The sequence below is a fragment of the Sus scrofa genome, chromosome 6, assembly GCF_000003025.6.
Source record: "Sus scrofa isolate TJ Tabasco breed Duroc chromosome 6, Sscrofa11.1, whole genome shotgun sequence".
Taxonomy (NCBI): domain Eukaryota; kingdom Metazoa; phylum Chordata; class Mammalia; order Artiodactyla; family Suidae; genus Sus; species Sus scrofa.
Genome location: NC_010448.4, coordinates 117,738,577 through 117,754,752, shown reverse-complemented (window position 1 = coordinate 117,754,752; position 16,176 = coordinate 117,738,577). Strand labels below are relative to the sequence as shown.

The 16,176-nt window shown below is 34.9% G+C and overlaps 1 protein-coding gene across 8 annotated transcripts in view; it reads left to right on the top strand.

The window, feature by feature from the left end:
• NOL4 (nucleolar protein 4) overlaps positions 1-16,176 on the top strand; it is a 456,396-nt gene that overhangs the window by 333,274 nt on the left and 106,946 nt on the right. For 7 of the 8 annotated variants that reach the window (XM_021096221.1, XM_021096224.1, XM_021096225.1 and 4 more), the window contains 2 exons: positions 1,090-1,269; positions 2,010-2,201. In XM_021096221.1, the coding sequence (XP_020951880.1) occupies positions 1,090-1,269; positions 2,010-2,201 (372 nt within the window). The remainder of the gene's footprint in view (positions 1-1,089; positions 1,270-2,009; positions 2,202-16,176) is intronic. The other variant, XM_021096222.1, reaches the window with a different exon arrangement.

Genomic DNA, 16,176 nt, shown 5'->3' with positions numbered 1-16,176 from the left:
ACCACTCCAGACTCAATGGTAAATGGCTGAAACTCAGATTTAAGCAAAAATATAAATGAAGTTGAGGGGTTGGGCACTTGCATGTGGCACAGGGAGGATATAGTACCATGAAGCTGAAAGCTCCATGAGTTATTTTAATTTCAGGCACCATTGAAACTAGATGCTCAGATGTTATCAGAACTGTTTCTATCCTGCTTAGCTCTGCTGGATTCAACTTATTTTAATAACAGGCAAGCTTTCTTCACCTAGAAGTGAAGTTGAGGCACTCATGACTAGGGTAGGTTCGCACCCATAGGATTGGTATTTTCACCTGGTAAAGCAGGGGCTGATCCAGAAAGGAAACAGGTGCTGGGCTAACAAAGAAGAGTTACCACAGCAGGACCCATGGTTGGTCTTGAACATAATTATCAGATCTTGTGACAATTGTCTTGGTTGGCATTTATCTTCTTTTATACATTATGAAACACTAAGCTTAACCAATGATTAGGAGGAAAACGAGCTCCTTTTTTTCCGAGCCAAAATCAGATGCCATCTTTAGTATCATAGATAAGTTATAAGCTTTTAAAGCATATTGTCCTATAAATAGCAGTCTTAGTTTCAATATTTTGTACAGTCTTGTTGTGCAGTCTTTGTACAATTAAGTATACCTACCCCTTAATTTTCTTATTTGTTTTAAAAATACTAATACAGTTAAACTGACTCAGCTCTGAGGTCATTTCTATTTCAAAGAATATGTGATTCGATGCTTCTTCTGCAAAACTGATTACAAGGTTTTTTTTTTTTGGAATGTGTACATTGAATGGAAACAGTAATTGCTCTCTAAAAGCTAAATTCAGGAAAATTTTCTGCAGTGATGGAAATGTTCTACTTGGCAATTGAGCACTTGAAATGACTGGTGTGACGGAGGCAATGAATTCTGAATTGGATTTCATCTCAGTTAATTTTGATTTAAATTAAAAGAGCCACAGCTCAAGAACTGTCACCTCATTTAAACATGACTTTTGAGACAAGGTGGACAATAAAAATTAAACAAAATGGATAACCCTGTGCAAGACATTTCAAAGCGGTGATTTTCCCCTTTCTTTTCAGTCCCCTGCACATAGCTATTCAAGCTACGACTCGGGCAAAAACGAGAGCGTAGACCGGGGTGCTGAGGACCTGTCTCTAAACAGGGGCGACGAGGATGAAGATGACCATGATGACCACGACGACTCAGAGAAAGTTAACGAGACCGATGGCGTGGAGGCTGAGCGGCTGAAAGCTTTTAATGTGAGTCCCGCCACCTTGCCCTGGGTGGCTGAATTTTTACCACTTCACTTTCATGTTGTTGCTTGTTGGTAAATGTGGATATTTTAGACACATGTTTGTTTAATTTACAGAAGGATTTAAAAAGTACATGAAACACTCTTTGCCAACCAGACACCAGAATTGCTGTGTTTTGTTTAGAATTTTAAAGCCAAATGTGAGCTGAAAACTGGAGTTGTGTTGTGTGAGTATGCATGTTTACCTAGCGGATGAAGGGGGCCTCAGCTTCTCCCTGGAAGAGTCTGCCCAGCATCCGTTATTTCTTTTGCTTTCCCAGCTTATCTAATTATGCATGACAAAAGAGTCAATTGTCTGTTATCAGAGATTAGTATACTGCACAGGGTAGCAATAGAACAAGTCATATGTTATTATTAATAAAGAAATTTTCTGGGGTGCCTAATTGTCACAGTCTACTGTTATTTCCTGATTTTTTTTCTACGCGATAGTCTATACTTTTCTGTCTGTCTGTCTGTCTGTCTGCCTTTCTCTCTCTCTCTCTCTCACTTTCTCTCTCTATTTTTTAATCCAGCCATTTAGAAAGTCTTTAAAGGGTGTTTGCTTAAAATTTCTGGTTGTCCATTGCAAAGTTCACCGGTGCATAAACCAGAAAAGAGTATTTTCCTATCAGTAATCAAGACAGGAAGCTAGGAACAGCAGAGAGCAGCCCTCCAAACCCTTCTCCTCTGTCTCCCTCTTGCCAACAGATGTTTGTCAGGCTGTTTGTAGATGAAAACTTGGACCGAATGGTCCCAATCTCTAAGCAGCCCAAAGAAAAGATCCAGGCTATCATTGACTCATGCAGGCGACAATTCCCTGAGTATCAAGAGCGTGCCCGAAAACGCATACGTACTTACCTCAAGTCCTGCAGGCGGATGAAAAGAAGTGGTTTTGAGATGGTGAGTTTTGAATGAAAACACAGCCCTAGATTCCATCAAAATTCCACATGTAAACCATGACACTATTATTTTTTTTCATCTTAGTGTCTTTTTAATTTTTTCCATAATGTCAGGTCCAAGGGATTTTTGTTTGCTTGTTTGTTTTTTTTTTTTCCTTTTCATCTTCCTGAAGTATTTATCCCCTTTGTTGATTCAATAAGGAATACCTCGTGAGACCAGCACTCACAGGCCTACGTGGTACCATGTCCTAGGAAATGAGGGTCATATGAGTGAACACCAGTGAGAACCAGCATCTCATTCCTGCGTGTTTTCTTTCTGTTACTACTAAAGCAAATCTAAGGTTAATCAAGCCTTGAAGTGAAGCACCACTGGTTGCTTTAGAAGGCATGTGAGAATGGCTTTCTCTGGAACAAAAGGAAATGGATGGATTCATCTAAGTAATACTATTTTCATGCAGATTAACAAATAGCAGTCCTTGAAAGTAAAGATCAGGGAATGAAAATCTTTATGTGAACAATAGGGCTTTTGTATACTTGGTATATCTGTGTGCTTATGGATGGTTAACATGAGCTTTTATATTCACCTGGGCTTTATAGATGGATGATCATATTATGCCAAAGTTTGATTATTTAAGGGTGGAAAGTAGTTAGCAATGTTATTTGAACATTATTCTATCTCACCTTGATTGAATTGTTATATGTAGAAGTAGTTTTTACAATATATTTTTTAATCTCTTTGTATTTTTATGTTTGTGAGTAGATATGTATTAGAAATTTTCTGAAACTGGAGTTCCAGTCCTGGCTCAGTGATTAACAAATCTGATTAGGATCCTTGAGGTTGCAGGTTCCATCCCTGGCCTTGCTCAGTGGATTAAGGATCCGGCGTTGCTGTGAGCTGTGGTGTAGGTCGCAGATGCAGCTCAGATTCCACATTGCTGTGGCTCTGGTGTGTGCCAGTGGCTACTGCTCCGATTAGACCCCTAACCTGGGAACCTCCATATGCCGCGGGTACGACCCTAGGAAAACACACACAAAAAAAAAAAAAAAAAAAAAGAAAAAAGAAATTTTCTGAAACTATTTTATTTCTACTTTTGAGAATGCTCCATAAAATCCAAGACTATTAGTGTTATCAGTACCTCTAATTTATTAGGTGTGATGGAATAGGAGTTGATGGAGATATAGGCAAGGTTTTAGAGTATGTCATATGAAAAATCATTTTTCAGACATAACCAAAATGAATGACAAGTAATAAATATTCTATTTTCAGTTTTTCTGCAGTGGTGTCTAAAAATATCTTTAGATTTTAAGAAAAATGACAGTTCCTTATAGAAAGGCAGTCTGCCAAGATGATCACTAGCACTAGGCTTGGGCCCCAGAGAGCCTGGTCTGGAGTTCTGGATCCAGCCTTTAGAAACTTGTGTGACCCAGGAAAGTTACTTCAACTTCCTGGGCTCAAGCCTCTCCTTTGGAAATGAAGGCCAGGGATTGAACTCTCATTCTCATGGTTACTAGTTGGATTCATTTCCACTCCACCACAATGGGAACTCCCTAGAGATTCTTTCCTTAGTACAATGTATCATGTTTTCCATAATATAGTTTTTTTTTTTTATTTACTAATCTTTCTTGAAGAGAAAAAAATGGCCACGTGGAATTCTTAATTTCTCTAAGGTAAATTTGAGATAATCACAGGTTTTTATTATTATTATTATTATTTGTATTTATTTACCAAATATGGACATCTCTTTTTTGTTAATCTTGTGCTATGCATAGAGAAATGCAAAGTAGTTAACTTAATATAAAATCAGGTAGGGTTACACACTTAATCATGAAGGAGAAAATACCGTAAATAAATGCTATTGTATTTTTAACAATTTTCACGTATTCATCTATTTTTCATTTATTGAGTATATATATAAAATATGTATGACATCATACAAAGTAGCAATAAATACAAGAGATGTTTGATTTGTTAATTAGGGATGTTTAACATGATCCCTCATCATCATGATTCACTGAGGTTACAAGTCGTAGGAAGGGAAGTGCTTAAATAATAATATAATGCCTAATATATATATGATGTTAAATAAAAACATGCGTGAAAATTGATATTATAGTTTAGCTCATTAGAAAAAATACATTACTCACTAATGTACTACTGAAATAAAAATTAAATTTGCCATCTAGTTGACCCTGGGAATTTTATTTTATTTTATGAATCACTTCTCTGTCATGGAGTGTGTCTTCAATTTGACACACTCATCTTTATTTAGAACAGGCAGAAAAAGGCATGACTAGGGCAGATAGTAGTTACAACTAAATATTGTACATTAATGTTTTTGCCCTCATGATTTTAAATTTTAATGTAAGATAATATCCACAGATTTTTTATATTGAACCAACATTTTAAAAAAATTCTTTTATTGTTTTTGCTGAAGGTAGACATAAAGAAAATATTATTTTTAATATATGACTATTTTTACAAGTATATGACATGTGGAAAGATCTTTTGGACCTTTTGAATAAAATAAGTGAGAAATTACAGATTCTTAATTTGAAATATATGAAGGCTGTATCATTCTGTTTATTTATATTTATTTAATAAATATATTTATATTTATATTTATTAAATAAATAAGAGAAAATTCAGGCAAAATGTTAATGGAATATTTAAAAAACAACAAAAATGAGAAGTGAAATTGAGAGATATTTTTATCCTGAGAAGTAGGTGACTTTTAATTACATTTTGCAATGCTTAATAAGTCAACAAGGCAATGTTAAGAAGTTTTTAATATATTTGTAAAGTAGAATTGGAAAGTGTACGATTATTTGATAGGAAACTCTGAATTATAAAATGAAGAGTGGACATTCAGCAAGCTTAGTTCATCCAGTTACTTAGAGTTTCTAAGCCAACAACCTGAATTATATGTTTCCTACTGACTTTGATTAAGAAATTCGAAGAGATATTCCCGTAGAAGTGGTTTATCACAGCTTATAGCAGTGGTATAGTTGAGAATCTTAGCATTCCCTCTGACTAATTTTCTGCTCTTGTTAATACAAAATCTATTCATGTTTAATTATTCTACACTATCCCTTAAGAATTTACAACACAGATACATTTTATTGACTTAACTGAATGCATACAGATACTAGAGTGTGTATTTGTACATTCTTATCTCACTTGAATCATCAAGATCCCGAAGGTCTTAGTCAGATTTGTATAAGTGGCCAAAATTTCTGTCATTGCTCCAGTCTCTAAAATAAGTAGGATAAACAAATTGTGATGCTTTTCTATACATTTTCACCATTTCACTGTTCCCTCATCTCAAATCATAAAGCCATCAGTGTTGAATATAAAAATATGTTTTATGAAAACTAAATCTAAGTGTGATACGGAGTGCTGTCTTAGTTTTCTGTAGATTTTAATAACCAATGAGTTAAGTAGCCATTATAATAATCCTTAGACAAATATATCAAATAGTTACTGACTGATTCTCTTATGCAGCTTTGACTCTCAAATTACTTTGGCTAATTTCTGAAGAATACTGGCTGATTGTTCAAAAAAAAAAATGTATTTCTCCAAGGTTTCCTTATCTTAAATTCAAGAGCACCTGTAATTTATAAGACCATAAAAGAAAAGCTTTATGAACATGGTGGAGTTGGTCCATACCTGAGTATTATCTATGTTATGTGATATGATTTCTCTCTTAATTTTCTGAGTTTGCATTGTTCAGAGACTCTTTTACCATGCTGAATACCTTTAGATGTATTTTTATAAAATCAAGTGAAAATATTTAGGGGAGATGGTCTAAGTGACTTTCATTCTGTCTTTCCTCTTGTATCTCATATTTTGCCACTATACCAAGTTTGATCAAGTAGCCTACACATTTGAATTCCATAAGCCCAGCCTCTTAAAAAATTACATATTTAACTTGTCTCTTAAGATTATGTAATTGACTATCTTTGTTTGAAGAATTAATTCTCATGCTATATTTTGTAAAATTTTTCAAGGGACTTTGTCTACTAGGCTACTTAATGTCTGCTATAAATATCTCATTTCTAAACCCTCTTTTAGCATGTAATGAAAAAATGTTTTCCTCCTGCAGAAATAGAGTACTTTTATATTTTCCTATCAACTTAATATGTTCACTTGTGTGACTGTCAGGAAGTTCAGAGCCAAAATTCTTTTAAGGTCCCAGTTACCTTCTTCTTCTTTTTTTTTTTTTTTTCTTTTTATGGCCATACCTGCAGCATAGGCGTCAATTTGGACCTGCAGCTGAGGCCTATGTCACAGACACAGCAACGCTGGGATCCTTAACCCACTGAGTGTGGCCAGGAATTGAACCCACATCCCCATGGACACTATGTTGGGTTCTTAGCCTGCTAAGCCACAGTAGGAACTACCCCCAATTATCTTTTTGTTTAAACTGTTTTACCATACATATTTCCTTAGTGGCTCAGATATCTAAGGGGGAAAGAGATATAAATTTTAAAACAAATGTGTAAATTAACTAATGGGAAAACCAGACTTTCATACCATCTTCTAAGTTCTTTATTCATAGTATTTCTTCTTAGTTACATCCTATAATACCCTTCTCAGTGACTTTGGTATCTGACTTTCTGATTTCATAGTTCTCTTATTAGAAAATAAATATTAAATGATTAGGAAATACTACATCTTTGAGGGTATTAGACTAATCATTCTTTGCCTCTATTTGTTTGATGCAGACAAAAGTAGAGAGATCAGAATTCATCTTCAATTCACAGCTTTCCTGATATCTTAGGCATTTTAAAATTTCCACTGACACTTGCTATCCATCCTTTAGCAAATAGAAACATTATATTAAAAATGAATTAAAGTGCTACTTTAAACTAAAAATTTGATCAGAAGCATGCCAAGCCCTTCATACAAAATCTTAATTAAGAACTTTATACCTGTGCAGCCATTATTATTCATAATATTCTTCATGCGTGTGAGCACAATTATCCACATTTTTCTCTTTGTGACCAATTAACGTAATTGATGCTAATTAGCAAACACATTTTGTTTGAATTCCCCACCTGCTATTTGTACCAAATTTTGCCCTCTCTTTTATAGATGTCATCTACTATTCCCCAGGATGCTTTGATACCATCCGCCAAGTTCTTTATTCATCACATTTCTCCTTAATTACTTCCTACAAATACCCTCCTTAATAATTTTTATATCTAATCTTCTGAACCTATTTCTTCCACTTTCTCAGTTTCAGTCATCTGTATCACTTTAGCCATTATTAGCATTATTTCTTTAGTCTTTACTTTCACTCAAACAGCCTGCACAAGCAATATTAAAATTTTTCAGTCACCTAAAATTTTTCAGGTATTCCCTGTTGTCTTTAGAGAGAAACTATCCTGGTCTTATTTGCCCTGGATAAGGCTGATGCCTCTGCTCCCTTATCACCTCCTTCACAACATTGCTTCATTTACCATCTACCATCCCTAAAGTCGTATTTTCACCTTTTCCTTTTTCAATGAGTCTTCCTTTTTCTTCTCTTCTGCCTTAAAAAGAAGGTACCAAGAAATAAATTGAATCTTACACCTTCTCTTCTGTAATCTTTCCTTGAAAACTTAATGAGTCCGTCTTTCTTTGCCAGGTTCCCTGAATGATTATTTTATACTCACAGATCATCCCTGTTATGACCAACTCCCCCCGTGAAGCCCTAAATTCAGGCTCTTGGTCTCACCACTACGTTGAATTAGTTTTTAGGACATTAGTTCTTTGCACCAGTTCCAAAGCTATAAATTATCCCATTTTCTTAAGACTCTTTTTTTCTTTTTCTACTCATGTACCTTTTATTGATTTGTGGCACTTCTTAAGATTCTGTGCCTGGCCATCTACTGCATATTATCCTACTCATGGCTGCAGAGGTCTGCTCCTGTATACAGTACTCTACCCTCAAAGTAGATCCCTATCGTAGACAAAGCATGTGGTATTTCATCAGCTACATGCTAGACAAATGTATTGTTATATCCTCACTGAATTCTTTGCTTCTCCATCACTCATTCTCTCTAGTAATCTTCCATCTCAGCTACCACATCATCAGTAAATTCCTCTTTACCTGTTTCCAGGAATAGCACTACCATTGTCATTTACACAAGTGTTCATAACCTTGGAATGAGATTTGACTCTATACTTATGGCTTATAGCCTACCAATGGCCAAAGTCTGTTTATTCTTCCTTTGCTGTTTCCCAAATCAGCCCCATAATTTTGAATTTTATCAGCTATTGTTTGAGTTCTAACCTTTCACACCTCACACCTATACTCTTGCACAATCTTTCTAATTTATTTTTTATTAAACTATAGTTGATTTACAATGTTATGCCAATTTCTGCTGAACAACAAAGTGACCCAGTCATACATATATATATGTATATACACATTCTTTCATCTTCCATCATGGTCATAATCCTTCTAACTCAACTCCCTAACTTCATCTCACACTCTTTCCCTACCCTCTATTCATAAGCAGAGAAGGAATTAGGGTTTGTGCATGAAAATTATAAAATTTGGGATCTTTATTCAAAAGAAAAGTAATATAAAATTATGAGTAAAAAATAAAGTAGAAAGATAAATATTTATCTATAGTTAGAAAACATATCACATAAAATTTTATTTTTTATTATTATTTTCTGGCCATAGCTGCAGCATGTGAAAATTTACAGGCCAGGGATCAAACCTACACCACAGCAGTGACAATGGCTCATCCTTAACCGCTAGCCCACCAGGAAACTCTACATAAATTTTTTAACACAGAGAAATCTTTTTTTTTTTTTTTCTTTTTAGGGGCACACCCACGGCATATGGAAGTTCCCAGTCTAGGGGTCAAATTGAAGCTACATCTGCCAGCCTAGACAACAACCATAGCCATGCGGGATCCCCGATCTCCTGAGTGAGGTCAGGGAGCAAACCCACATCATTGTGGATAGTAGTCGGATTCATTTACACTGCACCACAACTGAAACTACCAAACACAGAGAAATCTTGAAGATTCAAATCTTTTGCTTCAGATATATCTTTAGACAATTTTCAGACACACTTACAGATAAATACTTCTTGATTTTAACTTGGCTTGCCCTCCCTCCCTAGAATACTCCCACCATCCAGAAACAGCAATAGTACCATCCAGGTGAAGGACCCCGTGGTCTGAACTTCAGTGGCTTTATGATAGATTCACCTTTGCTCCTGGAGTCGTCTTCCTCCACTCTGGCTTTTATACTGTCAAACTTTTGTCATCTCAGGACAAATTCTAAATTTCTAACTATAGTATGTTGGAGTATGGCCTGTTGAAACTGAGAGACCTAGGTTCAATTCCTGTCCAATTTTATGTGATGTGGCTGAATCTCCATTTTTCTAAAAGAGAGGGCAGTTGGGGTCTTAACATGTAAAAATGAAAATAAAGTGTTTAGCATAGAATCTGAACCCCTTTCCCCCATTTCTTATAATGTGCACAGTTATTCAACATTTCATTTGTCACAGGAGACTGCTACTCCTCCCAGTGTAAGTTCTCTTGCTCCACTGGTTTTGTCTGATTCAGTCAGAGTCCATGGGTACCACTCTTTCTATTTAGTAAATGTAGCTTATTTACTAAAATTGAACAGTAGCAGAGTTCCTATCATGGATAAGCAGTAACGATCTTGCCTAATATCCACAAGGATGTTGGTTCAATCTCTGGGCCTCACTCGGTGGGTTAAGGATCCAACATTGCCATGAACTATGGTTTAGGTTGCAGATGTGGCTCAAATCCCAGGTTGTTGTGGCTGTGGAGTAGGCCAGCAGCTGCAGCTCTGATTAGGCTCCTAGCCTGGGACCTTACATATGGTGCAGATGTGGCCCTAGAAAGACAAAAATAAAATAAAAAATAAAATGAAATAAAATTGAAAAGTAACTAAAATGTAAAGATTGTATCCATCATAGCTTTCAGAGTTACTCACCGATCAGTCTTTTAGTTGAAGCAAAATATTGACCTGAGTCTCATGTAATACCCCTCACACACCCAACTCACTTTCCTTCTACAAATACATACAAATCCTGAGTAAAATATAACAATTTTAAATACCTAGATAAGCTTAAGGGAAAGAAAAGGAAATTTCCAAAACTTGAAATTAATAGAGAACTCACAGCCAGACTTGTAAACTCTTAATTTGTTGCAAAATTATTATTTTCTGATAGGGTAGGGAGATAGAAAAAAGTGATTTTAGGCCCAAGCAGGTCAGGGCTGGGATCTGAATTCCAACTGAAGTTCTGGAAATTTTAATCTTGTTCTGTGACTAGGCAGGAACATACACAGAAAACTGTATATAAAGCTGGAATGCTAGAAGGACTGTTCCTCTATTAAAGATGAATTAGAAATATCAAATTACATCTTCACAAAATGAGGAGTTCCCATCGTGGCTCAGTGGTAATGAAACCAACTAGCATGCATGAGGATGCAGGTTCAATCTCTGGCCCCACTCAGTGGGTTAAGGATCCAGTGTTAACGTGACCTGTGGTGTAGGTTGCAGATATGGCTCAGATCTGGCATTGCTCTGGCCGTGGCATAGGCCAGCAGCTATAGCTTCAACCTGACCCCTAGCTTGGGAACTTCTATATGCTATGGTTGCTGCCCTAAGAAGAAAAAAGAAAAAAGGAAAAAAAAAAAAGAAATGGCAGGTATTATAAACATTGAAATTAAAACTTTATTGGATGGCAGATAAGTTGCCAAAGAGAAAAAATCAATAAATTGGAACACAGAATTTTGTAAATTACTCATAGAAAGAAGAAAAGAAGGGGAAAAATATATATAAATAAAAGAAGTTAACTTGGGGAATAGAATAATATAGCTCTAATAGACATTCCAGAGGAGAAATTAGAATAAGGACAAAATTCAAACAAATGTGGAAGAAGAATTTTTCAGGATTAATTAGACCATTAATATTAATAATACAGAAAATAGATCAATCCTGAGCTGTGCAAATAAAAACAAAGTCACACCTATGTATGTCAAGGCGAAACCATAGCAGACCCAAGAAATTCTTAAATGTCACCAGGAAGAAACAGGAAATTATCTAAAACAGAAAAACTGACTGAACCCATAATACTTGTCCTCAAAATAGATGTCAGGAGACAATCTTCAAAAATACTTTAAAAAAAAAGTACGCAATTTTTAGAGAAACTGCTTTTAATCTGTGAATCAGTGTCCAGCCAAACTCAACTTCCAGAGTGAAGAAGAAAGAGAAACTTCAGGCAACTACTGAAATTACCACTTACAAGCTGTCTCTGGATGAACTAAAATGTACTCTAAGAAAACAGAAACAACTCAGAAGTAGACACTGAAAAATTAGCAGCATTGGTGAGCATTTGAAGAAAAGCAGCCTGATTTTTGTCTGTGGATCTTGGTTCTTAGGTACATTTTATCAGTTGTTACTTATGGCCCTTGTATCCCTTATACTTAGGATTCCTCTTGGGAAAAAATGGAAACAAATAGCACTTATACTATGTGAAAAATGAAAACCAGCAGCACTTGAAATAACAAATATGAAAACTCCCGCATCGCATGGTACCTGGTCTCTGAGGCACAGGATAAAATGCAGTCTAATTTAAAATTGCAATCCACTGCTCTCTTGGCTGGGAAACCCTTGCTGCCTCAATCTGTTGAATTCCTTGGAGGACTGAATCAAATATGTCTTTCTTTACTCCTCACTTCTAGTTAGAAGCAGCCTTAAAATCTCTCTTTCTTCCATGTGCAAATTGTACTTTGTGATACTTCTGTAGTTTTATTTTATCCTGTCTTATATTGCTGTTATTTATATATGGGCCTTAGCTCCCAAGTAAGAAGTTACGTTCTTTGACTTCCTCTGCTTCTTAACTTGTTCATATTTGTATCATCCACTATGTCTTATAAAGTACAATTAGTTGCTTGTGAAAGTTGCTCAGTCCCTGTTCAATTCAGTTGAATTAAAATTCCTGAATGAAAGATGAGTGAATGAGTGGACATTTACTAATGCTACTTTGTGGTAGAAATTAGTTGGGAAATAAGCTAGTGTTTGTTGTGTGCTCTGTTTTTCACAGTATTCTGCAATTGGTATTTCAATTTCAAAAACTACTAACAACTGAAAATCTAGCCTAATGTATTTTATGTCTTTAGGGAGTTGGGTTTTTTTTTCCCCTAAAGAAGGCAGTCTTAGAATGTTTAATTTTTAACTCTCTTTTTAGCTCTTAAAACACTATTTAAAAAATTTTTTTAATCTATTTGGAAATAAGTGTGAATATGTAGTGATATTAATTGTATGAGTGGAATTTGTGTATATTTTTGGTTTCACAAGTAAACTATTTGGAGAAAAGATGCCACGAGCCCCAATAAGCATAAGTACACATAATCACTTATTTTCAGAATTAAAAGATGTTTCCTAGTGGAGATTTAAGTAAGCAGTCAGTTAAAATGAAAACATGTCATTTTATTTGAAAATTTAGTTTATCTTGTCTTGGTCAGATGTATTGTTATATGACATTAGCTAAACTGGGCTTTAGTGTTAACTATAAGACTTAACAATGCCCCACATACTTTGAAAGATCATTCTTAAAGGAAAATAACGTTCTGAAATTAAGGGCAAAGCATAGACTATTAATTCATAATGAAATACTCATAATCAAAGCCTGGATGAAAGTTAATTAGCATTTTTGTTTAAAATATGTTTTTAAACTCCTTTCAAATTAGTCAAGAGATTTTTTTTTTCTCAAGAAACTGGAAAGTCCAAGGATTCTCACATAGCTGGATCTATGGGCTTAAATGTCAGGGTTTTGCCACTCTCCCAGTGCTTCTCTTGAGTATTGGTTCACCTCTCAGACAGAGTCTTGCTACCTGTTGCCATCAGCAGCTAGAAGCATCTGTTCTTAAAACTCCCATTCCAAGAGCAGTCTTCCAGCTCCAGGTATCCATTTCCATGAAAGGTCTTGGATTGGCCTTATCTGGATCAAATGTCCAACTCTTGAATGAGTCACTGGGAACTAAGAGATGGGCTCCCATGATTGTCCAAGACTAAGGTATGTGGCCAAAGCTAGGTCAATAAGGGACTTTGTTTATCACACCCACCGAAACTATATAGGGTAGGGTCAAGGCAGACCCTAATATTTTAGTCCACATCTTCATCTTTACCTAAAATTTTGGATCATGGATTTTGGATTTTCTGACAAATTACATGTTATGTTTAATGCTCAACACTCACATTGGGGTTTGGAGAAACATCCCGTGCACAAATATATTTGTCTTTATGCCACAAATAATATGAGTGTTCACAGAGAGAAGAAAAAATAAAGATTATAAACATTCTCATATCGGTTTCTTCTGCCAAATGAGTTTGGCTTAAGTTTTTGTAATATTTCAACTTATGCAGTCTTTGGATCTCAGAATTGCTGATAAAAGGCTATGAGTCTCTAACACACTTTATTGCATGTACACTATACCTTGTGTGCTAGGCATTGTACTAACTTGTAAAGTAAACTCTATGATAACAGAGATAGTATTGATTTTGTTTTATCTCCAAATCTTTAGACTTGGCACAGTTCCTGACATATTAAAAGTGCTCATTAAGTATATTTGTTGAATAGACTAGTGAAGATATCAGTGACTTTATGTACCTCACTTCACGGAATTCTAACAACTACCCCATGATAGATTATTTTTCCTCTTCATAACTTACTCACTGAGCCTCAGTTTTGCCATTCATAAAAGTAGAAATAGTGATACTTGGCAGAATGAGTGAGACTTGGAGAAATTAAATAGCAAAATCAATAAGGCAGATTGTAAGAAGATGATTTCACAATAATATCCAGGTCTGTCTGACTTAGTTGTTAAATAGTTACTTCATTCTACTGATGTCTACAAAGGAAGCTACCTGGTCAGTAGAAGAAATCTCTTGGGAACTGTAACTTTTTGCACTGTAACAATTATGTGTTTAGGGAGGAGTATTCTATTTGGAGGGTGATGGAATGAATATACATATCATCTAAGCTGCAAAATTCTAAATTATGTATTTTATAAAGTAACAAGATAGGAGAAATCTTCTTAATTAAGAACCCTACTTAAACTCTGATTACTGAATTACTGCTTTAATTATTTTGAAAAAGCGCATTCTACTTAAAATCTGTGGTGGATGTCACAGTTGTTCTCAATCTGGTTTGTCAAATACTTGATTAAACTCTACTTAAACACCAAGAGTCTAGAGCATTGACACATTAACCCAGGAACAGAAGCTTACATTCTTGATTTATTTTTACTTTTTTGCACTATAAAAAAAATCCTACAGCAGCTTAAATGTATAGTAAAAGTTCAAAGGACTCTAATGTTTAGTTTTAAGATAAAAAATGGAATAATTTGTTGGTGTGGTGGTAGATTTTACATGCATGTGTAAGGAAAGACACATTTACATTGTGCCAACAACTATCAAATCTTAAGTCCCCAATTAAAATGTGACTTTTTAAACTCCAGAAGCTCCCTGTGACTGTTTAGCCATCTGTTTAATGAAACAACCACCACTGATTTGGGCATAGATAATTATTACAATAAGAACAGTGCTGGAGAAAGATCAGCTCATCCCAGTGGAAGATGACAGCTAATTATGAAGAGATAATTAATGAAGCCTAGTTAGCATGATCTCACATCCAAGAAAGAACTAGATAACAAATCTCAATCTATGTATAGATCATGTAGAATCTATGATTATATACGTTTTTGAATCATTATTTTTAGATCTTCTAGGATATATATTATACAGATTTACTGAGCTCTATTCAACCAGAAGGATAAGTTTTGTTTTCCATAAATTATTGAATTTTTTGCATTTGATTTTTGGTTGAAATATTATCTCAAGTTATTACGATGGAAGCTTTTGTGTTTTATGGCCACTCTTACTTGTGTAAGAGGGACCCTTCAGCATTTATTCCTGGTGGAATCTGTGATTACAGCCCTTAACACACAGCTAGAAAGGCATTATATTGGTCACTTTAGAATGAGATCTCCACTCATAAGTGTAATAAAGGAAAGAAGAGTTCCCATGAAGACAGATTGGAGAACTCAGACCAAATAATAGTTTTAAGTGTCTCTGTGATCAAATAGTTTTTATAAGGAGCAAAATTGATTAATTTCCTTCTCACGCTCTTGGTCTATGTACTTTTGAGCTGTGAAGTAGATAATGGCCAAATTATGGAGGAAGAATAAGCAAAAGAGTTTCATATTTAGTATTTTATAACAAGGCATTGAGCAGCCCCATGTGTATTGAGGAGCATTGGCATTTATTACTGGCTTATCAGTATTAGAATCAAGGGGATTTTTACCAGGATTGCTTCACAGGAGAGAAGGAACTTCTCTGCCTGGCTTCTCATTCTCATTTGGAGCATGAAACTAAGCTTTATTATGTTTCATGTACAATAATTTCTTGGCACTTTTGGTTGTATAACTTTGAATTTAGATTGTATCGGTTTAGAACATGTGATGGAATTTAGATAAGTTCTGTTTTATCATGCTATTAAAGAAGGAAGGTTTTAAGAATTAGTAGGAAAATAGACTAGGAGGATTTTGATCACTTTAAGAGAAGGGTTTTAGGGAGATCCCAATACATTCTTTGCTTAAATTCAAGATGTAAATGGACCCCTCTGGAGGAATGTGTAGCATTTAAAAACTCTAGCCAATTTTTAAAAATAAGTAAAAAACAAAAACAAAAAACTGTAACTTTATTTCAACTCACCGAGGCCTTGGTTGTGAAATGAGAATAAACTTTACTGAGAGTTTTTATTCCCAGTTTATCATCAGACTTAAATATGAATTCAGGTGTTTCCAACATCATAGCTTTGTGATTGTGGACAAGTTATACAGGACTTAATTTGATTTTCTTTAAAATATAACTGATGTAAGTACTTTTCTCAAGTTTTGTTTGGAAGATAATTAATCTAAGACTTTTGTATTCA